The sequence below is a fragment of the Pteronotus mesoamericanus genome, unplaced genomic scaffold (assembly GCF_021234165.1).
Source record: "Pteronotus mesoamericanus isolate MK-2021 breed Mesoamerican mustached bat unplaced genomic scaffold, CSHL_Meso_final scaffold_85, whole genome shotgun sequence".
NCBI lineage: Eukaryota > Metazoa > Chordata > Mammalia > Chiroptera > Mormoopidae > Pteronotus > Pteronotus mesoamericanus.
Genome location: NW_026555329.1, coordinates 41,718,342 through 41,741,437, shown reverse-complemented (window position 1 = coordinate 41,741,437; position 23,096 = coordinate 41,718,342). Strand labels below are relative to the sequence as shown.

The 23,096-nt window shown below is 36.8% G+C and overlaps 1 gene segment (V, D, J or C); it reads left to right on the top strand.

Moving 5' to 3' along the window:
- The first annotated feature begins 870 nt into the window (after positions 1-870).
- On the top strand, positions 871-20,897 carry LOC129063174 (T-cell receptor gamma chain C region C10.5-like). The segment is given in 5 exon segments: positions 871-910; positions 1,023-1,336; positions 5,854-5,893; positions 14,567-14,899; positions 20,755-20,897. Coding segments are annotated over 5 exon segments (870 nt in total).
- Positions 20,898-23,096: the final 2,199 nt, after the last annotated feature.

Sequence of the window (23,096 nt, the reverse complement as noted above, 5' to 3'; positions counted from 1 at the left end):
AGGTCATCATGAGAGCTACCTCTCAGGAGTGCAGTAGACAGGATTAAATAAAATAAGTAAACATTTAGAATATTGTCTTACATATAACAATTTCTCAATGGATATTAGATGCTATATTAATTTGAAAGCTTATTATTACATTTAAATATAACATGGCTTTGAAAATACTCCTGTGTGTGGTATATTGTTCATGAGGCAGTTCTGAGGTCCAGAATGGGAAGCTGAGTCCCCTAGATTGCTCCGTCCCCTCTACCTGCCAGCAACTGCACTCCAGTCCCTTCTAAAAGGCACCCAGATGGTAAATGAAGTTTTGTTGCCCTGAGTCATAGTCTCTGTGGTGACATATTTATTAATTTAAAAAAAAAAACAAAAATTCTCCAATGCTTGTGTATACGGGATCTTAAATAATGTCAATGAGGTATTTCAATGTCTGATTTTGTTTTGTCATGTTACAAAAAAATAAAAGTCAGTTTTCACACCCAAGTCCTGAATCCACAAAAAGTCACAGAAAAAAATAGATCTAGGTGATGAACAAGCAGGTATGTCTTCACATTTTTGAAGTAATGTTTTTATGGCATGGTATTTCCCAGGGAATGGCTGAGTAGGTTGAGAACCATCCCTACCCCACCCCAAGAGAAACACATTTATCCCAGGAGATCACAAACACTCTTACCCCTTCTTCCCAGCGCTCATGGACCACTGGAAGCCCCAGAACTCTTCCTGTCTATAGCAGATTATGAAGAACCCCAGGGAACTGTCTGAGCCACCACTTCTGAGAAACCAGACCCAGCCCCGCCCTCCTGACACTGGTCTGCTAACAGGGACCTCAGTTTTTTACATTCTTCCTGGGGAGCCAGCCTGGTGTGCGGGATGTCGCTACTGGAAGCCGTCCTCTTCTCCCTCTGGGCTTGTCAGTTCCCCCATCATTTCCTACAAGAGAGACAGAAAAACTTCTTTATTGATACCTCGTTATATGTTATCTGTTCATGGGGATTAATTAATTTCTTGCTTTTTGCTTGCAGGTGGCTTTGGGCAGTTAAAGTTGAAACAACCTGAAATATCAATTTCCAGGGCAAGAGATAAGACTGCCCATATACGTTGTACTGTGTCTTCTAGCACCTTTAGCACAGACTACATACACTGGTACCAGCAGAAACCAGATCAGAGTATAGAACATTTAATATCTGTTCATTCAACAACCCCTACTCGTGGAAAGGACAACAAATTTGAGGCAAATAAAAATCCTCGTATTTCCACTTCCACCTTGAAAATAAATTCCTTAGAGAAACAAGATGAGGCCGTGTACTTCTGTGCCTGCTGGACTGATGCCCACAATGTTAGAGTTGCCAAGATACCTGTACAAGAACCACCCTCAGTCTGTGCCCACACACATCCTTCTCAATATGGGCGACCACAGAGGCTGCACAGCTGGGTGCCCAGCCTGAGCCTCCCTCCCCACAGAACTTGAGTTGTGTACTATTTTTTTTACTACAGAGATTACTCATGACATAAATGATATGGCTCAGGTTCAAAGGGGAAATCATCAAGTGCCAGGAAACATGCCTGTGATATTACATCTTATGTGACCATCACAATATATTTGCAAGGCAATGATCAGTTTTTTTCCACTCTACTTTTAATAATTTGAGGTTAGAGAGATAAAATTACTTCCAAAATCTGAAACCCGACACTGCTTCAACTGTCAGGCCATCCTGAAGATGTTCAGTGTTTATCTACTCCATACATTTTGGAGTGGATGTGAGATGTCCCTGGGTGAGGAACAGTCATTCCACACTGAGGGATGTGTCACAGCCCGACCAGCACATTGCCATTTGCACAGGCCTCAGATCCCCCAGGATCATGAGATGATCATACGACAGGGTGGATACTCATCAGGGTCCCTTTCCCTAGGCTCTTGCAGGGATCCTGGGAGGATCATAGTGCTCATTCACTCAGATCTGCTGCTCTTTCTCAGGCACTGTTCTAATTCATCTCATGTTTGTGACAATCTGTTGACATACAGTCATGATTCACTCTTTACGGATGAGGAAACAGAGGCATAGAGATGTTATTTACCTGGTCTGTGGTCACAGAGATACTAAGTGAGGATGGAGGGCTAGGCTTCCAGCTTCAGTGACTGTCCTTGCAATCAGCATGCCACCTGCCTCTGAGACACAAGCAGTAGAAATGGCATCTAGTCTCTAGTTCCCACAGCTAAAGAGAGAGCAAACTCTCAGTCACTAAATAATTACTGAAACAAAGAGATTACTGTTCTAAGCTTAGTCTGAGTTTGTGTTGTCCTCCTAGAAATAGTGTAAATACCATTGCTGATTTGACTTTCAAAAAATAAAATAGTAAAACATAAAACATAAACATAAAACAAAAAATATTACTTTATTATTTTTTGAGCTAACAGAAGTAAATGAAAAAAAAGAAAACCTTTTAGGACATTTTCTAATAGAATATTTGATTTTTACCTTTACCTTCTGCCCATCTTTCTTACAGAAGTTTCCGTAACTTATTCTTGTACACATTCAATTAAAAGCTATCAAGATTTCTAGAAGATAAACCCAATGAGGAAGAGATGCATAAATTATTATTTTGTTTCAAGATGGCAACCGTCACCTTAAATGAAACTATGAGATGTACCTTCATAGTTTTTAATGGTCTACCAAATTAGGTTGAAGTTGGTCAATGATGAAATCATCATCAAACCTGAAAAATGATGCAAAACTGAAAGAAATTCAGTTGAATCTTGAGGCTGACTTCACTTGACTTATTGTTTATGTATTTATTTATCCCTTGCCATGTTGAAAGTGGAACTTTTGTCGTCTTAATTAGTTACCTCAGAACATGGCGACTGAGTTGAGTGTGTGTGTGTGTTACATCAAACAGAATTAGAGGCAAAATTACTGACTTTTGTACACAAGACTAAGATGTTTCCTTTCTTAGGAAGTGAATTCCCTGTGGTGGAATTTTCATATCATCTTTTCTAAACCCATTAGACAAAAGCCCTGAGAAGTAGATGTTATCATCTCCATTTTAAAGATGAGGAAACTCATCTGAGGCTCTGAGAAGGGCCTAAGGAGACATCACCAGGAATCAAAGACCTGGAATTGGAGCCTGATTTTTCTGATTTTAAAATGACTTTTTCTTCCATTTCAACTTCCTTAATGGTAATTTGATTTATCTCATGTGAGTTCTTTTACTAATTTAATAAATTTATTAATATTTATTGCATCAGCCCTTCTGCCATCTCCACCGTAACTATAATAACATGGGTCCTTGGAGTTCTTTTAGTGGCTTATGGTCATCATCTTTGAAACATTTCTTGACCAACCTACCTTCTTGCTCATATATTTATCTTCCTAAAGCACAGATCTGATATGTCCCTTTCCTTAAGTCATCATCATTTATTATTTTTGAAAAAGCTTATTTGAAAATTCTATAGACTAAAAATTCACCAAATTCCCCTTTTAAAAAATTAAGTATCAAGTAAAAGTGTCTCCTACCCTCTTTCTGTTCCAAGCTCCTCTAACAATGAACACATTAACTCTCCTACCAGTTCTTCCTAGATCCTATCTCTAGCTGCTCTCTAACTTAAATTTTAATCTACTTGGAAGCTATTTATATGGTTTGAGGTAGAGAACTATTTCTGTTTTCATAGGAGATCATCAATAGTGCAAAATTAGTTTTAAAATGATCTATCATGTCCATGCAATTTTAAAATTTCATATCGTATTTTAATATTGATGTATACTTTCAGCGTTTCCTGGAGGATTTCTGTTTTACTTTGTTTCATTGTTCTTACATTATTATCATGTTATATCAGCAGTTTTGTAATAAGTATTAAGATCTACTATGTCAAATGCCTTTTCACTAAAACTTTTCAAAAAACCATTTTCAATTATTTCATATCAGAAGTAGCTGAATGTCCCTCTGGGTACACATGAGTCACCCGTCTGCCAGGCCAGAGAGGACATGCCCTGATGACCCCCATGTTAACATCAATCCAGGTCTGAACCTGGTCCCATGAGCAAACTTTGCCTCTGCCCCTGAGAATGAAGCTGTGACGTGGTCATGGTGGGAAACTGTCCATTCACAGCAGCTGACAGCACCCAACACGATGGGAGAGGATGTGGGGGTTGGATGAAAATTAACCTTTAAAGATTATTTTTTGTTCATTGAGCATTTCAAGTTATAATTACTTAGAGCTATCAAATACCTTTTTCACTTACTGTAGTGGGTACCATAATAGTACCCATTCAATTCCATTCTGATATCTTGTCCTCTTTTTGTCCTTATCCCAAAAATCAAGTTATCTTGCCTACCGTCAATCCTACACAATGGGGGAAAAAAAAGAATGGTGTCATAATTCTGATTGGAATTGCTGTTAATTTATATATGAATTTAGGAAGGATTGGTGTATTTATAATTTTGAGTTTTTTCTCCATAAATATGGGTGTGTGTGTGTGTGTGTGTGTGTATTATTTACTCAAGTTTTGTTTTATGGCATTTATAAAATCTATTTTCTTCATAAGTTCCCATGATTTCTTATAAATTTAAAAAATATTTTGTAACTCCTACTCTCTTGCATTTTATTACTTAAAATCTTCATGGGTCATGAAATATAAACAGCTCCAAGAGCTGCAGGTAATTCTGCTCATGGTCTTGGGATAAGGACAAAAAGAGGACAAGCTATCAGAATGGAATTGAGTGGGTACTATTATGGTACCCACTACAGTAAGTAAAAAAGGTATTTGATAGCTCTAAGTAATTATAACTTGAAATGCTCAATGAACAAAAAATAATCTTTAAAAGCTAATTTTCATCCAACCCCCACATCCTCTCCCATCGTGTTGGGTGCTGTCAGCTGCTGTGAATGGACAGTTTCCCACCATGACCACGTCACAGCTTCATTCTCAGGGGCAGAGGTAAAGTTTGCTCATGGGACCAGGTTCAGACCTGGATTGATGTTAACATGGGGGTCATCAGGGCACGTCCTCTCTGGCGTGGCAGATGGGCAACTCACGTGTACCCGGAGGGACACTAAGCTGCTTCTGACAATTTCTCTTCCCCTGATCCAAGATAAGAGGCATACGATTGCAGAACAACCTCCAAGAGGATTCTTCTTTCAACAAATTGTAGAACTAGATTTTGCTTTTAAAATTTAGTTTAAATAAGAAATCTGTTATTTTATGGGAGATAGAATTCTATAAATCTCTACTTTTATTCCAGGAAAAGTAATGTCATCTATTGTCTCATTTTGCATTGCTTGGTAATCAGTCACATTGTCTAATAATTCAAGTGGCTTTATTAAAAATGGAGAATTTTCTTCACATTTATCAAATATATTTGTGTTGGCAGATTTGCATTTTCAGTTACTGCAGAGTTTCCTCTTTTCAGAAATAGTCCCCAAATGCAAAAGGAGCAGCTCTGGTGTTTCTGACAGGTGGAAGAAAGGCCTTGCCTTTGATACCATCTCCCAGCTGTTTCACACAATTGAACACCTGGAAGTGAAAATTCTTAATTCTCTGAGTAGTTTCCTGGTAACTTGGAAGGGTAGTTGGTTGACCAGTTCAGCTTGATCTCTTCATTTTTTTCCTGTTCTTTTCATTTTCTATCAGTCCTTTTCAATAACTACTGCATAGATAGAAAACAGACATCTAGGTCAATTTATCAGAGGAAAATAAACTATCCGATGCAAAGGAACTTATGTTTAAGGACTTCTGAAGGAACCCAGAAGGTCAAATGGCCATTTTTTTTTCATTGCTGGTCATGTCATGAAGCTTAGGAGAACAGTGAGATTTTTGTAAGAGTTGTAACCAGTGTGATCGCTCAGGCCCGATCAAGATATTTGCAGAAGGGACCAAGCTCATAGTAATTCCCCCTGGTAAGTAACTGTTTTCTATGTTTGATGTTATGGTAAATGTTATTTAGAGAAAAACAATTTATAATCTAATCTGACTGCCATATTCTCAACCTCAACATATGAACAGCAGTTTTGCAGCTACTAGTCACTGTATGTGGAAACAACACTACTTTGTAAATGGTTTCGTTCCTTCTCTGCTTGTCATCTGATTGAAATTCTATTCTTAGAATATACATACACAAAAAAAGGTAGACTTATGCTAGAAATTAAAATATGTTGATACCATGTCTGTAAACCATTGGTACAGGTTATATGTTAAGATGTTTTTGTTGTAGACAGTGTTTTTATTGAGATACACATTTATCACTGATATTTTGAGATAAAACAGTGCTTTTTTCTCTCAATAATGTGATAAATTATTAGTTTTTATCTCATCCCTAACATACATGCAAAAACTAAATTTTTACAGTAAATGAGTAAAGAACATCACAATTTATGCTATCACTAGTCTTGTTATACTGCCTATAGACCAGTATAACAGTATATAGACCAGTATAGACCAGTATATAGAGATGGACCAGTTTAATGGAATTATTAGCATAATAAATCATTTCAGCTCCAAAATCTAGGAAAAGAGTCTCCATGATTTTACATCCTAATTTGTTTGTTCATTGTCTCAGCAGACATTCATAAAAGACAGTTTCTGTGCTGAATGCTGGAGATAAAAGAATGAAAAAGACATAACCCCAGCACTCAAAAAGCTTGTCAACTAGTAGATCAGATTCTGGCTTGATTGGACCCCATGTACTTTTGCCTGTGGATGCCACAGGTGCACTAGATCTTGGGTTTATGAGTTATTTCTTCTCTTCTTTCATGTAAGAGTTATTGCTTATGAAATACACATATTTTGTTCTGTGGAAGAATTTGATAAATTGACCCAGACTGTTCCATTAAAAAGAAAAATATTAGCTAGTATTTACTGAGGGCCAGACACCATGTCAAATAGTTTTATTGCTTTATCTAATTCCTCCATAGCCTTGTGCAGGGGATCCTCTTAGTTCCATTTCATAGATAGGAAAACCGAAGCTCAGAGTAGTTTGGTTATTTGTCTCAAGTCACATGAAAAGTTACTACAGCAAAGTTTAGGATTTAATAGAGACTCTTCCATTCCAAAGTGCATGAGCTGTACAATTATGTGACATTGGAAATATTGTTATGTTTTTTTTTCTGAATATTTACTCTTGCATAGTCAGATCATTTAAATGGGCCCTTTAATGGACTATTTAATTAGTAGTAGTTCATACTTTACTACTTTTGCATGAAAACAGTGCTTCTGCCTCTACATGCCACCCCTTTCTCCACCCAAAAAGATCAAAGAAGTCATGTTGAATGTGCATTTATTGAATATTTGAAATATGATTCTTAGGGTATTTTAAAAATGACAAGATCTTTTAACACCATTCCACTCAATTTTGTTTCTATATTGGCATAAAATTTGCTAAAAACATTGTAGTTGGTGAAAGAACTAAACTGGTTATCCTAAATTGTGTTACTAACTAAATTGCATAACTCAGACCTGCCTTTCCACTTGTGATGAGACAGCTGCAGAAATACCAAACTGAACACTAGCCTCTGATAAACAGCACAGCAAGTATAGCAAATGCCCTGGAAACTGCAAGGGTAAGAAGTCAAAAGGAGTAGTTTTTCAGCAATAACTAGCTTAAGGGCTGATCGTGAAGAATTTACACTCTGTAAGAACTCATCGGTCTATCAATGGGAATTGAAATCTAGAAAGAAGTTACTTTAGGATTAATCCATGTTAAATTTCTTTATTGCCTATTACCAGTGCTAGCTCTAAAGTTAGTGTTGGGGGCAAGGGAAAGTGGTGGGGGGTAGGCAGAGACAAATGTATTTGAAAAAATAAATTAATTAATTAAAAAAATTAAAGTTAGTGTTGAGTTTTTAAAATAAATTTTAAAAATTAATTATTTTAGTTTGATATCTTGTGTATTATTTTTTGATCAAAGCAGTGTAGAAAGAGCATGTTTTACTATGAGAAGTTGTATAAGAACTGAAATATAAGGCAACCCCTGCTTTGTGAGGGACAATTTTGGGATAGAGAGTCTCACATTATGTTCTGTCACATTCACCCTGTTTTTTTTCTTTTACCCAAAAACTTTTTATTATTTTTTCACATTAACATCTCTATTTGTTTCTATAAATACAGAGTGATTTTACAATGATATCTTCAATTATAAACCAGTAACACAAGATTTATTACTAGTATTTTCCTTTCTTGTTTTATTGTTCTATTACAGTTTTCCCATTTTTTTCCCCTGTTGCTCCCTCCTACACTACCCATGACCCTGCTCCAACAGTCAGTCTTTGTCCATGGGTCCTTTATACATGTTCCTTGACTACACCCTTCCCCTTCTTTCCCCTGTTATCCTCCTCCCACCTCCCCTCTGGTCACTGTTAGTCTGTTTCCTTTTCCCATGCCTCTGGTTCTATTTTGCTTGTTTGTTTTGTTCATTAGGTTCCAATTATAGGTGAGATCATATGATATTTGTCTTTCACTGTCTGGCTTATTTCACTTAGCCCAATGTACTCCAGTTCCACCCATGCTGCCGTGAAGGGTAGAAATTCTTTCTTTCTGTTGTGTAGTGTTCCATTGTGTAAATGTACCACTGTTTCTGATCCACTCACTTATTGCTAGGCATTTAGGTTACTTCCAGCACTTAGCTATTGTAAATTGTGCTGCTATGAATATTGGAGTGCATAGATTCTTTTGAATTGGTGTTTCAGGATTCTTAGGGTACAACCTGAGCAGTGGGATCACTGGGTCAAAAGGCGGTTCCATTTTTAGTTTTTTGAGGAAATTCCATACTGTTTTCCACAGTAGCTGCACCAGTTACATTCCCACCACAGTGCCCTAGGGCTGCTGTTTCTCTACATCTAGCCAGCACTTGTTTCTTGATTTGTTTATGATGGCCATTCTGTCCAGTATGAGGTGGTATCTCATTGTGGTTTTAATTTGCATTTTTCTGATGGCTAATGATGTTGAGCATTTTTTCATGGGTCTATAGGCCCTCTGTATGTCCTCCTTAGAGGAGTGTCTATTCAGACCATTTGCCCATTTTTTAATTGGATTATTTGTCTTCGTGGTGTTGAATCATATGAGCTCTTTATATATTTTGGAGATCAAACCCTTGTCTGAGGTATCGTTGGTAAATATGTTTTCCTGTACAGTTGTTTCCTTTTTCATCTTGTTGTTTTCTTTAGCCATGCAGAAGCTTTTAAATTTGATATAGTCCCATTTGTTTATTCTTTCCTTTAGTTCCCTTGCCCTAGAAGATACACTGGTGAAAATATTGCTGCATGGGATATCTGAAATTTTACTGCCTATGTTTTATTCTAGGACTTTCATGGTGTCACAATTTATATTTAAGCCTTTTATCCATCTTGAGTATATTCTGGTGTATGATGTAAGTTGATGGTCTAGTTTCATTTTTTTTGCATGTACCTGTCAGGATCTCGCCAGTCTCTTTGAACTCAATGTGTTTTGCATCTACATCACAGAGCTAGAATTTACAAGCATATTCTTTCAGCTTTCATGTCATTTTTCTCATAGAACTTATTAAACTATCCACTCCATAGACAGAAAAAGAACATGCTATACTGCACAAGCTATTTGCATTTATTGAAACTGTTTATTTTCAAAATCTAGTTGAGAAGACCTAAATCAAAGTTGCAGTCAGACCATGAAATAAGAATAGAAGATCAAAGGCACTACAGAAAGCAGAAGAAAAGAGGCCTGTAATTATCCAGCAAAAAGCATGCGGTAAAATTTTACACTCAGATGTAAGAGAGTTATGTCAGTTATATCTCAATTTTCCAAAAATGAATTTAGAAAAAAAGAAGAGTGTAGAAAAAACTGTAATGGAGTACATACTTTTTATCAATTGATAAAAACAAGCACTCCACAGTTTCACGCAAGTTTTTCCTACTTTAAAATTAGAAAACAATTTCAATGCTTGAAGCCTTTAGGAGAGAAGTGAAGTGAATATTGTCTTCAACATCCAATTTATCAAATGGAAGAAATGGTTTATAAACAAACCTGTTGTACACTACCACTGCATCAATGCTATGAGCATTATAGCATTTGATGTCATTCACAGATGGTGACCCTCAGGAGATAATATCAGGCCGGTAATGTTTTAGCATCTACCATGACAATAGGAGGATTTGAGGACAGTCATCCTACCATTTTTCTTGTAATTCTGGCTTGAAAGCCAGGAGCTTCAAGCTTGACTATCAGTGTGAGCTGGAAAGACATCAGTTTGAGGCTGAAATTTCAGGTGAAAACTTGGAATGCAAATAGATTGTGAGATTTATTGATTGGGGGAAGAGCTATTTATTTTGGACAACACAAGTGAAGCAGCTGTGAATACTGACCGCATATCATTTGGCTTTGGCCAATGTTCCCTTTGACTTTCTTGGGAGATCAGACAAGATCCTGTAGTATGGCTATAGGCTCCCTTTGATTTTCTGAACACTGGAAATGCAGATAGATAAGACAAATTATGGTGCACTAATTAAGTGTGTGAAAGTCACCTTTCCCATGGTGATGGCTTTGAAAATTCCAGACATATTAGAGCAAAGTGGAATGCATTGCCAGGGGTTTAGCTACAATCCCAAAGTGCTGAATTCTCATTAGTAAGGACAAGGTTTGGTCCCACGAGATTAAAAGGTCAGGTTGAAGCAGAAAGTCATACTGTCAAATGGCTAATAATTATTATAATCTCTTATTTCCATAGCATTTTTAGTCAAATTGCTTTTCAAATCTTGTTTGATTTTGGTCTGACTAGTAGTGATGTTGAATTGATTTATACTCACATCATTGTTTTCAGACAAATAAAACATGAAAAAATGTTAATTTATTTTATTGGCCCAGCCACATAACTTGTTATGAACAAAATGAACCAGAAGCAGAGCACTGATCCCTTGATTTGCAGACCATCATAGTTCCACTAGAATTTGAAAAACTCACAGAAGCTAAATCAATCTAAAGTTTATGAGATTGCTTGAATAGCTGTGGAAATTGCTAGAAAACTCTTTGGTGATAGAACAAAACCTGTCCTCATATATAAGTATCAGAAGAATGTAATTTTTCAACCTAATAGAGGGAAGGCAAGAAAGAGTTAAGTTGGAATAAGAGAATATTTAGGCAAAACAAGAATGCCATGGGGATTAAGTGTAACAATGTTAGGAGAGATTATAAAACAAATCCTAACAGGCACAAATAGACAACATTGTGCATTTATCATAGCTGGATTTGGCTTTTGTGTACACCTGGACTTGTACACAATGCTCATGTATAATGTATACAATTATCATGGAAGTGTTTGGCTTAAGGACAAAGGTTATTATTATAGGTCATCTTTGTGAGGTAATGCATTTCCATTACTTATGGTGTAAGTGTCTTGTGAAAGAGGGCTTTGGAGTCAGGATCACATGGAGCTATGACTCCACTACTTACTGTGTATGGGAACTTGGGCAACTATTCTCTTGCTTCAGTTTCTTAATTCATAAAATGGGATAAATATGCATCCAGAGGGGTTGTATGAGCATTGACTGAGATGGTGTGAATGAAGCACTTGCACATTGTCTAACATATAGTAGGTGTTAAATAGGTGGTCCCACAATTCAAATGTAAAGAAGAATTGTTTCTAGAATGAAGAGCTGTTTGCAGCCAATGATATTGAAGGAGCAAAAATTCCCCAAAGAATTCATCTGTACTTCTAACTACTCATTAAAAAATGAGTCTGGAGGTATTGGTTTCATTTTACCACCACTTTTCTCTCACAAGCAAGAGAAATTAAATTGACATGTGTTTGTTTATGATTTTTATTGTTGGCTTGTGTGATTTACCTTAGTCCTTCATCTTAATTGAAATTATTTCTAACACCAATATTTTTTGGCCCTAAAATTCATAGCCAATAAGGTTTGGCTTTATTCTCATATTTATAAAAAAGCTTAAATTCATACAGAAAATGGTCCATATATAAAGTAAATAAAATGTAGTTAGAAATGGCATGTCTGAAATTCACCTTTAAAAATGAAATAGCAATAACTACTTATCTAATAAAAGAAAAATGACAAGAAAAAATACATAACACAATATCAATGTGTAGTTTGAAACATTATACTTTCTGTTGAAAAGGTAGTTGATGTTTATATAAAGTTTGGTAATATTATATGTGATTTATACTGCTACATCTGAATAAATATAAACAACTTAGGTTATTTAACATAGATGTATTATTTGATTATATTAATGATTTTATATAAATGTATTGGATGGCCCATTGATTTTTATTAACCTGGTTTCAATATTATGCATCATGAAAAAGATTTTGACCATAAAAAAACACTGTTAATAAGTATTAAAAAGAATGTTTAAAGAAATAACATGTAATACAATATCCAAAATATAGGTACTAATCATATATAATGTAGTACATTATTTAATATTCAGTTAACTGTTATATTGAGAAAGGTATAGAAGATCAAGATTCATTTTGTACTGAAAAGAATGACACTTAAAGAATCTAGCTCAGGAAAAGGGACAGGTGACAAGAATAGTATGTTAGCACATAAATATTTCAAGTTTGTCATTTGAGTATTTCTTTAGTATAATGAATCAGAAATATTGCTATGAAAAAAGTTCCTAGAAAAATTTATTCTTTAAGATTTTGACCAGAGACTAAAATTATGAACATATGATGTACAATTGAAAAACTACCACAATATTACTTTATATAACATGCTTTTTAAATTAAAAACAAAGTATATGGTTGGAGAAATATACATTGTCTCACTATTATAATAAAAATGCTATGGCACTAAAGGCAAGATGTATAAAATTAAAATAATCATAATATAATTTAATTATGATTACACAACCGAAAAAACACCCCCATCAAAATGTTTGCTTATTGGCGTGGTATAAAAGTCAGGAACTTTCTTCCACATGCAGAAATACTCCAGAATTTTTTTTCTTTTCTTCTCAAATAGTATATCCAATTTTTTTTGTTAAAAAATTTCCCACTGAATTATTAAACAAAGTCCAAACTAGCCCAAAGAGAACAGAAAAAGAAAGTTGCATTTTAATTGGGAATCAAATAGGAAAGGGCTTTAACATTTATAATTTCAATCATTCAGTTTTAAATAAATGCATAATCAAGTAACATTTCAGCATTCATGTGACATGCCTTTTTAAATATATCATGTTTTGTTACATATTTTGTCATTAGTTCAGCAAAAATCTCTAGAACCATAGCTTTTAACATAATTTCAATTATGCATACATTTTATTCTGCAGATGAAAACAGAGAAAATGGTGAAAGTATGAGAACTCAACAGCCTTACATGGTAGATAGAAATTATAGGGGAGACACACGGGGCCAAAATAAGGCATATTTAAAATATGGTATATTAGTCATGTTTAAACTTCAAATAAACTTTCAAAATAAAATGGGCTTTAAGTGAACCTTTTATAAGGTGAAATGAAATTCTGTTAAGGGCATTTACTTGGTATATTACTATGTGTTTTTGAAAATAATTAACATTTTAATAGAAGCTCTGGAAATGTCACTCTTTTGCTTCTAAATTTAAAGCATCATAAATAATTTGGAGATGCCCTAAAAAATCTGGAGTGGTTCAGATATGTATAAAATTAAAAATCACCTAGAAGAACTGCATTACTTCAAAACTGGGCATGGGTCCCTATTTGAAGCCAAAAGAATACCTCAGTAATTAAATACATGTGGAAGTATATTCCTATCAAAACAAGTGGCTGTATGTTTAGAAAACATTTAAAAAAAGATAAATTGTTACATTCCAGAGTCAGTTAAATGGAGAGTGAGTTTCCACAGAGTTACAGAACATGAGAATGTGTGGCCAAAGGGAGCTTAAGTTACAACATTCACGGGAGAGATAAGTATGTTTTACTTTTTTATTTTGGTTGAACTTACTGAGGTTATATTAGTTAATAAGATTCCACAGCTTTCAGGTGTGCAATTCTATAACATATCACCTGCATGTCGCATCGTGTGTTGACCCAAACTCAAGGCTCCTCCCATCACCAGTCATCCTCTCCTTACCCTCTTCTATCCCCCCCCATCACCCTTTTCTCTGGCAATTGCCATACTGCTGTCTGTGTCTGTTTCTTGTTTTGTTTTGTATTTGCGCTTTAGAAGCCAATAAAGAGTCTCATCTGAAGAGAGAGCATCTAAGGTACTTCCTGGTCTTTTCCCCTATCTCCGCCATCTACACTTGACCTATGATAGGATGAAAGAGATTAAAAACAAACAAATAAGATCACAGATGTTGGAGCTGTTAAAAGTCACACCCCATTTTAGCTTGTGGAGAAGGAACAAAGGCCAAGTTTCAATTCAGGCTGTGTCATTTAATAGCTACAACTTTGGGCGAGTTATGTAAGCTCTTGAATCTCTTTTCCCCTCTGAAAATAAGAGCAATAATAGATACACCAGATGTACCATGAATGAAAAGCCATTATAAATATTAATTCAAATGACAGCTTTTCTTCCTTTCACTATGTGTCAGGTTGTTCAAACCTCTCATGTTTGTGTTTACCTATATCTTAACTGGTACTCCGTGTCCCCCCCGCAGAGAGAAGCCTTGATTCATCAGAGATGGCTCCCGAGCCGACAATGTTTCTTCCTTCAGCTGCCGAAATAAACCTTCATAATGCTGGGACATATCTTTGTCTCCTTGAGAAATTTTTCCCTGATGTCATTAAGGTCTATTGGAAGGAAAAGGACAGCAATGCAATTCTGGCATCCCAGCAGGGAAATACCATGAAGACTAATGACACATACATGAAATTCAGCTGGCTGACCGTGACTGCGAAGTCAATGGACAAAGAACACAAATGCATCGTCAAACACGAGAATAATAGAAGAGGAGCTGATCAAGAGATTCTTTTTCCTTCAATAAATAAAGGTATGTGCATATAAATATAACCTCCCAGAACACTTCTCTTCCCAAAGGGAATGCCTTAAGTGTCTGTCAAGTATTAATAAAAAGGTATATGTATAAATTGTCCTTAAATGTTGCTACATTTAATAGTAGCATAAATGTCCTGCTATTTTCCCACAGAATTAAAAAAAGTATAGGCTTTGGAACATTAAAAGATGAAGAACTAAAGAATTTTACTCCTCTCAGCCTCAGTGCTATAATCTAGATATTAAAGTCACATGATGGTTTTAGGGTTGCTGTATGGCTTAAATGAAACAACATACATGAAAACACCTAGCAACGTAGCACACAATAAATGCTCAAAAAAAGATTCCACTTTTCATGATCCTATTTGACCAGAAAATAAGAACAATTACATATCTTTCAAGAATTTTATACTGATTAGGCAAAGTCACAATCACTTCCTTGTTGCTAAACTCAACGTATACTCAGTGAATTGCGAGGCTGTGGTGTCCTTCTGACGGAGTCGGGTCAAGGTTCCACAAAAACAGCATAATTCAGCCCTCCAGTTTTTTATGATCCTAGGTTTTTCAGATTTATATTTTATACACCACTGTAGGTAAATTTCATAAAGATTGGGTGAGACTGACATGTAGAAACAGATTTCTGTTTTGCATAATGAGCGTATATCTTGCCACTGGAAACATCACATGTATTGCAGTAGTAGTGTGTTTCAGTCCTGGAAGGATGTGGATGAGTACACCAGGATGAATTGGTGCCCCAAGAAGGATGCACCCAGTGAAGAGGATATCTTCTTCCCCTAAATATTCAGGGCCACTTGAGATTCAGGCATGATGTCCCAAAGGAGTGCTTTTCATTCAGATTTTGTACATTTTTAGATAGTGAGGGCAGAGCCCTGAATGTGCCCTAGTCCCAGCAGAGGTCTGGGAACTCCCTCGACGCAGACCTTAAAGTCTTGAGTATCAACATATCCGGCCAAAGTCCCCAGAGTGCCCACAGGAAGGAGTCAGTTGGAACTGTACCTGGTGGTTAACAAGGCCTGTTAAGCAGTGGGGAGCAAGCCCATAACAAGACGTGCTAAGACCTTTGCCGTGTACCGGTCTGAATTTCAGAAGTACACTTCTTCTCAGTCCTGAGTTTCCCCAGTGACCAAATCAGGTTTGAACCCTGGCCTTGGCTTTCTCCTGGGGCTGTGATGAAGAGCAAATGAAATAACATCAGTGGCAAGGCTTGCTTTTGAAAATATAACATGGATGTATTTATTCATATGTGTGTATTTATTTATATTTTTTCCTAAAACTAAGATTGCCAGAACAGCCCTAATTTTTTCCTATTTCTATGGCTAAGAAGCAAAGAGAAAGCAAATAAATGTACAAAGCATGATTTTAATTTAATCACTGGGCTTAAGTGTTCTATTATGTTTTCATTTTTCTAGTGAGTGATCATGGATGACTATTGTATAGGAGAATCTGTCCAGTATAGACGTTGTACTTGACATTTAATTTCAGTAACACATGTATCCTGCGGGCTTCTCACAACAATTAAGCTAATGAGGGCATTTGGTTAATGTCATTCTACAGCAAATTTCTAAAGCTGTTCATCGATGTTTTTTTGTTTGCTGTTTTTTGTTTGTTTGTTTTTTAGAGAGAGGGGAAGGAAGAAAGAGAGTAATAGAAACATTAATTGGTTGCTTCTTACACATCCCCAAGTTGAGAGCTGGCCTGCAACCCAGGCATGTGTCCTGACCAGGGATCAAACTCTCAACCTTTTTGTCTGCAGGACGATGCCCAACACATTGAGCTACACCAGCCAAGGCTATTTGTTTGTTTTTGATAAAAGCTAAATATGTAACATAGTAGTACAAGTCAAAGGAGTGATTTCAAAAGAGATAAAAAGATAAAACTAATCGTTGAAATTTTCCATCAAATTAGGACAAAAAATTAGTATATACACACAGATATTTTTTGAAAAACGGTTACTTTATTGTTTTTACCTCAATCAATACATGGCGATAATAAATTTTTATTTATCTTTTAATGAATATAGTCACTTTAAGGAAAATAAAGGGACTTTTAAGACACAGTAATATGAATCCTTGAGGACATTTCAACATCTCAACATAATTATACTAACATTTTCAGTCTTGAGATTTACCCCAAAGCTTATACCTCACACCTTTATTTTTAGTGCACACCAGAAAAAGATCTCATGGAGCACATAAAACTGCACTCCTTATGGTCAGGAACATCCTAGTAGAAGAAGAAGGATAAACCAAAGCAACCATTGCACTGTTTTCTTCCATCCGATCATCAATGAACCTTAAGAAATTTTGTCTTTGTATGTATATTTGCCTTTTTTTTTAAACATTGTAGATAGATACAACTAAATGCGACTTGGTTTATGTTTTTATTTCTGGAAAGAATTGCACTAAAATGCGGAGCTCCTGTAATGTAAAGGTCATTTGGTAAGCATGATGAAGGTATCGGGAAGAGGCGATGCTCTCAGTGCCTAGCTACCATGGTGGAATGAGGATGTTTTTCTTTAGGAGATGTGACAGAAGCTGTGACAATACAGGACCATGAGCCAAGGAATGCAAAAAAAAAAAAAAAAAAAAAAAAAGTCTAGAGACTGAATAAGTTAAGAAAAAAAGATTCTGTTCTGGACCCTCCAGCCCAGTGACACTATTTTGGATTTATCAGGATAAATATGTGTCATGTTAAAAAAATAATATTCTATGGGTTATTTTTACAGAGTACCTTCCACCTGTTCCCTTCCATTTACTCCCCCACAGCGATCCTTTGAATGCTGTCTCTGTTGCTCACTGGTATGACTCTCAGCAAGTTACTGGTACTCTCTGCGCCTCATTTTCTCATCTGTAACATGGAGTCCAAAATACAACTCACTTCAGTGTTACCGGAAGATGAAATCAGATAACACATCTGAAGTATTTAACATACACTATGCCACACAGTAATAATCACTAAATAGACATTAGCTTCTTTAATATGTTGTCATGTCCACAAAGACCACAACTCCAGGAAATTATGCGCATGAGCTGGAGTCACAGGGTTTATCAATGAATAGAAATAGCATGGCTTAGATAGGAAATTTGTCTACACCAGATTCCTTCAAACCTGTAAGATTCTGTTATGGATTCTACGATTAAACAAATTTGTTTGGGTAGCAACTGCTCATGTCAGCAGTGCGTGCTGAAGACTGCAGAGCAGCTCCTTTTTCTGTTTATTTTTTCCCATCAACAAGTGTCATGTATATTGAAGAGCTACTTTGCTGTGGGCACTGTGCTAGGAGAGATGAATGCAGGAGGAAAACAGGTAGTCTTGGGTAGGACCCTCCAGTTATGATTAAAAAGAAAAAAATGTATCCTTCATGAACTTCAACATCTTCATGTGCAGAAACACAATATCTGAATTAGATTCACTGAATTTCATAGAGTCTGGGCTTCTCTTCCAGAATTGTTGGGGTTCATATTTTTAATGGCTCTCTTCTCTGTGGGCAGGTTCTATCTATTAGTCTATCTGTCTATCTATCTATCTATCTACTATCTATCTATCATCTATCTATGCATCTGTCTATCCACACACACAGACACACAGTGTCAAATAATGGTTATAAATATATCATTAATAGTTTCTCTCATTTCTTGTAGAGGTTGCTGGTATTAATCCAACAATAGAAGATTGTCTGAAACATAAGAGTGGTAAGTTTTTGCAATTATTTGCCTTTATGTCATTCTATAGCATTTTTCATCCTGATCAGCATAGGTTTTGAACTTCCCTGGCTTAACATAGAAAAATCAGAATGGCTGGATTTTGCAGAATAGACCAGTGATATTTTCAGTCAATCCACCTTTCCTAGCAGTCATCCTAACATAGAAAATAAAGCTTTTGGTATGAGATGACCATGAATTAGAGGGTGCTGTGATATGCTCAGGATTCTTTCAACACTGAATTTATTCATTGGAATGGCTTTTGTTTCTAATGACTAGGGAACATAGGATGTCAAGTTGCTTTTAGATTTTTTTGTCTTTGGTCCTTGCTAGTAGTTAATACCATGAACTGACATTTACTGAACATTTCTCATACAGAATGCATAATGCTGTGTTTTGAAGGAAAGCATGTTTTGTTTAATTATGATAATACTCCTGTAAAGTATACAATATATATTTTTTTCATTTGACAGATGAGAGCAGTGAGCTAAAAGGACATTCATTATACCAGGCCAAACAGCTAGATCTGGGGTTTTAACCCTAGACATTGGAATCAAGAGCTCATACACTTACTCAGTTCTTTATTCTTCCTCTGAGAGTCAAATCATAGAGCAAGAAAGCCTGAAGCCAAGACTCTAGACACAATGGATACATGGCTGGTGCAGGGGGTGGGGGCGGTGCTTGGCTTCCCAGTACCACAGACGGAACTTCAACCCCAGTTCTTTTAATTATTAGTGACATGTATATGGGTATTTACATTTTCTGAGAAAACTTTCCTCACCTGCCAACCAAGAATAATTAGACCCAACCCAGTTATTGAGGAGATAATGTCACATATGTAAAATGTCCAGCATAGGGTATCTCATTTAGTCGGCATATGGTATATACAAGTTTCTGGCCCTTTCTCTCTACACATGTAGAAAGAAAGTACCCAGAAGCATTGGCTCTAGCCCTGCTGATATGTCCTCCATTTCCAATATCAAGAGGGCTCGGGACCTCCGCTAAGACCTTACCTGACCAACGCAAAGAGGTTGAGCACATTGGCTCTTGAGGTCACTTTCCACACCAAGTGCTAATCATTCAGGAGTTCTGACACTGTGCAGATGAAGCGTGTCAAAGGGACATTTCCACAGGAAAAAACTTGGCCTTGTGGTTTATTGAGCAGCAGTCCAGCTGACCATCACTGTCATCAGTTATTTCTTGACATCATATATATCTTGCAAAACTTAAAGGATATTAAGTGCAATTACCCTATAGTATCATAACCACAATGAGGGACATTCAAGAAAGAGGTGACATAACAGTAAGCTCTTAAAATTTCAGAGAATTTGGATTAACCACTTTCTTCCTGTTATATAATGTCCTCTGCTAAAATTCCGCCTGCAGTGAACACCACATTTTCAAGGATTGTATCCTTAGTAGGAATCATATGGAATGCACACACAATAGCTCAGATGCTTCGACATCAGCATGCCAACTTTATAGTAATGTTTAATCCTTTGATGTCAGGGTATTATTTATTGCACTTGGAGATACAGAATTACAGAGTGACTAAAAATGTGTTCTGTGAAGTCATGTTGCTGGAATTGAAATCTGGTTTCTGGTGCTTACTAAATGTATGACAGACAAATTTCCCCTCTGTCCTCATTTTATTTGTAAAATGGGAACTAAAATAATAATCTCATAGTATATGGTAAAAATTATATAAGATTAAAGTTTCACATACAAAGCTCTCAGAGTATTTGGGATTTGGTTAATAGTTAATGAAGAATATTAACTTTTTAATTAGAGATATAGTGGGGGTGAAGAAATTATAAAATTTATTTACCACAAATACTTTCTTCTCATTGGATTCTCATTAAAAAAGCAATCTTAGTCTTTAATATTTAGAGTGTTCCACATGAATTTAGTCGAGGTTGTTGATTGACTTGACCTACAAGCTACATTCTAACTTGTCTTGGTGGTGGTGGTGGTGGTGGTGGTGGTGGTAGATGTTTGTTTATTTTGGGGTTGGTGGTGTGGAGGTGTCACTTCGATGTAGATCATAAATGTAAATAATTATGACCCCTCCCATTAATAGTTCCTATCCTTTCAAAAGAACTGATGAAACTAATTATATGACTTCTCCTAGATTTACTGAAGTTGCAGCTCACAAATACCTCTGCCTACTACACCTACCTCCTCCTCCTCCTCAAGAGCCTGGTCTACTTTGCCATCATTCCCTTCTGTCTGTTTAGGAGAACAGCCGTCCGCGGCCATGGCAAGAGTTCATAACAGATGACGGCACAAAAGGATCAACAATTGTTCTTCATTTATTTTCCCTGGACATGTCCACTGAGGATCTAGCCGGACTTTGTTGCTTTGGATTATTTCAGTTCACATGCATTTTTCTCTTATGTCATTATTGCATAATGGTTTTCACACCCCTGGGCAAAAGAAAACTTCTCTCTGTAGCAATAACAGAATCTGCCATTACTCAGGCGCAGGGCCCAAGGGTGCCCTTTGTCACCACTCTTCCCATAACCCCAATCAGCTCCTCTCGCCAACCCACATCACCACGCCTTCTGCGTACAGACAGCATGCAGCTCCTAGTCATGTTCCTCAGTGCTCCTCATCCAGACAACCGCCTCAGAGCTTCCATGTCGCACACCCAGAAGCTGCCATCTTGGCTCCTTGTATTCTGTGTTTTGTTTTTCATAATAAGCACAATAAATATTTTTAAAAACCAAAAAATCTACTTTTGTCCATGTACTTTAATCTGATACATCTATTTGAGGTCCCAGCTAAGGAGGAACATGGCAAATGAGCTCTCAAATACTGCACTGTCGTCATGGCCAACGCTACCTTTGTGTTTCTTTCCCTGAGACTCTAGTTGCAATCCTTTCTTTGGGGCACAGATTCCAAGGGGGCCAGAGCCCAGTGAAGGTGCCCAGCTTACTTCTCTCTCAAAGGTCACCATTCACATACTCTTTTGGTTTGGGATAGTCCAATGGTGACAGCATAACATCTGCCATGATTGGCACTGTGTGCTCAGATCTATGCCAGCGTTTCACAAGCATCAGGTTTCCTGATTCTCATGACCCACGAGAACTGCTCTGGCACTTGAGAGGCAGGGTGGTGAGGGCTGAGCCCCTCTCCTCTGACCCGAAGTGCTGGGTTCGTATCCTGGGTCTAGTGTTGGTATCTGTGTGACCTCAGACAAACTATTTGAACTCTCAGTTTTTAATATTTTGCCATAACTTTCTCATGTGTAAATTGAAGTTACAGTTCCTGGTCTCCTGGAGTTGTGTGAATTAGATGAGTTAATAATGTTTTGTATATGCAAGTCCTCAGCAATTACTGTTAGTTGCTCTACTTTAGAAATAATACACACACACACACACACACACACACACACACACTCTCCTGACAATTATCTCTAACATATTTACCTGCAGACAGGTTAGATATGGATGGAATAGAGAGACTCAGTGAGTTTCTGCTAAGCACCAGGCAGTCCCATTAATTCTCTCTGAGCCCGTGTGGTAGGTGCAGTCCACAGTTTACAGATGGGAGAGATTATGTTATCTGGTCATGGTCACCTCTTCATAAATAATAGTCATTTGAAGCCAGGCCTCTCTAAACTCAGAGCCACTATTTTGTTACCTAGTATCTTATGGCTTCCCCTTCCCTTACTTTCAACAGGGAAGAACAAATCATGCACTACTCCTTCTCCAAAATCATTGAGAATTTTCTTAAAGACTTGTGGGTGTCTCTATTTTCTCCTCATCTGTATACCCTTGTAGAACCTAATTGCTCCCTTTATTATCAATGGTATGAAAATCCTGCCTTATTTTATGTGTGTCCTAGATTTGCAGCTCCTCTTTGGAATGTTAATGAAATGAACTGAGAGTCTCAGGCAAAGCAAGGCCTTTGACAGTGCCACTGCGTGCACCCTTCTGACATTCCAGTTCCTCCCTTAGAATGAATGGGTCCAGAGGTCCTGAGAATCACTTTGTGGAAGCCTCTGGTATGTCCACAGGCATTTCTGAGGTAGGAGGTAGCTGTACTTCCTTTTGGGTCCAGTACTTTTCCATCACAGCAGCACTGCCACGTGGTGGTGAGGTGGGAGGGACACTGGACCAGAACTTTCACCTCATACTCCATACTTAGAGCATCAGTTACTTCACCTGGCACAAACTGGCTGTGTCATTTGTTCTAGACCATGTCATATACCTACGTTTACCCATCTTTAGAAGAAAGTGTTTAAATTCTAAATATTTTCAGATTTCTAGCACAATTTACAAATTCAATGATTAACATCCTAATGAAGTAATAATAACAAATACTTGCATAGTGCTTACTGGTCTAAGCATGTGTTAACCTGTTTCTCATAAGAACCCCATGAAAGAAATACAATTATGTCTGTTCTACAGACGGGGAAACTGAGGCAAAGAGGGGCTAAAGAATATCCCCATAGTTAGACAGCTAATA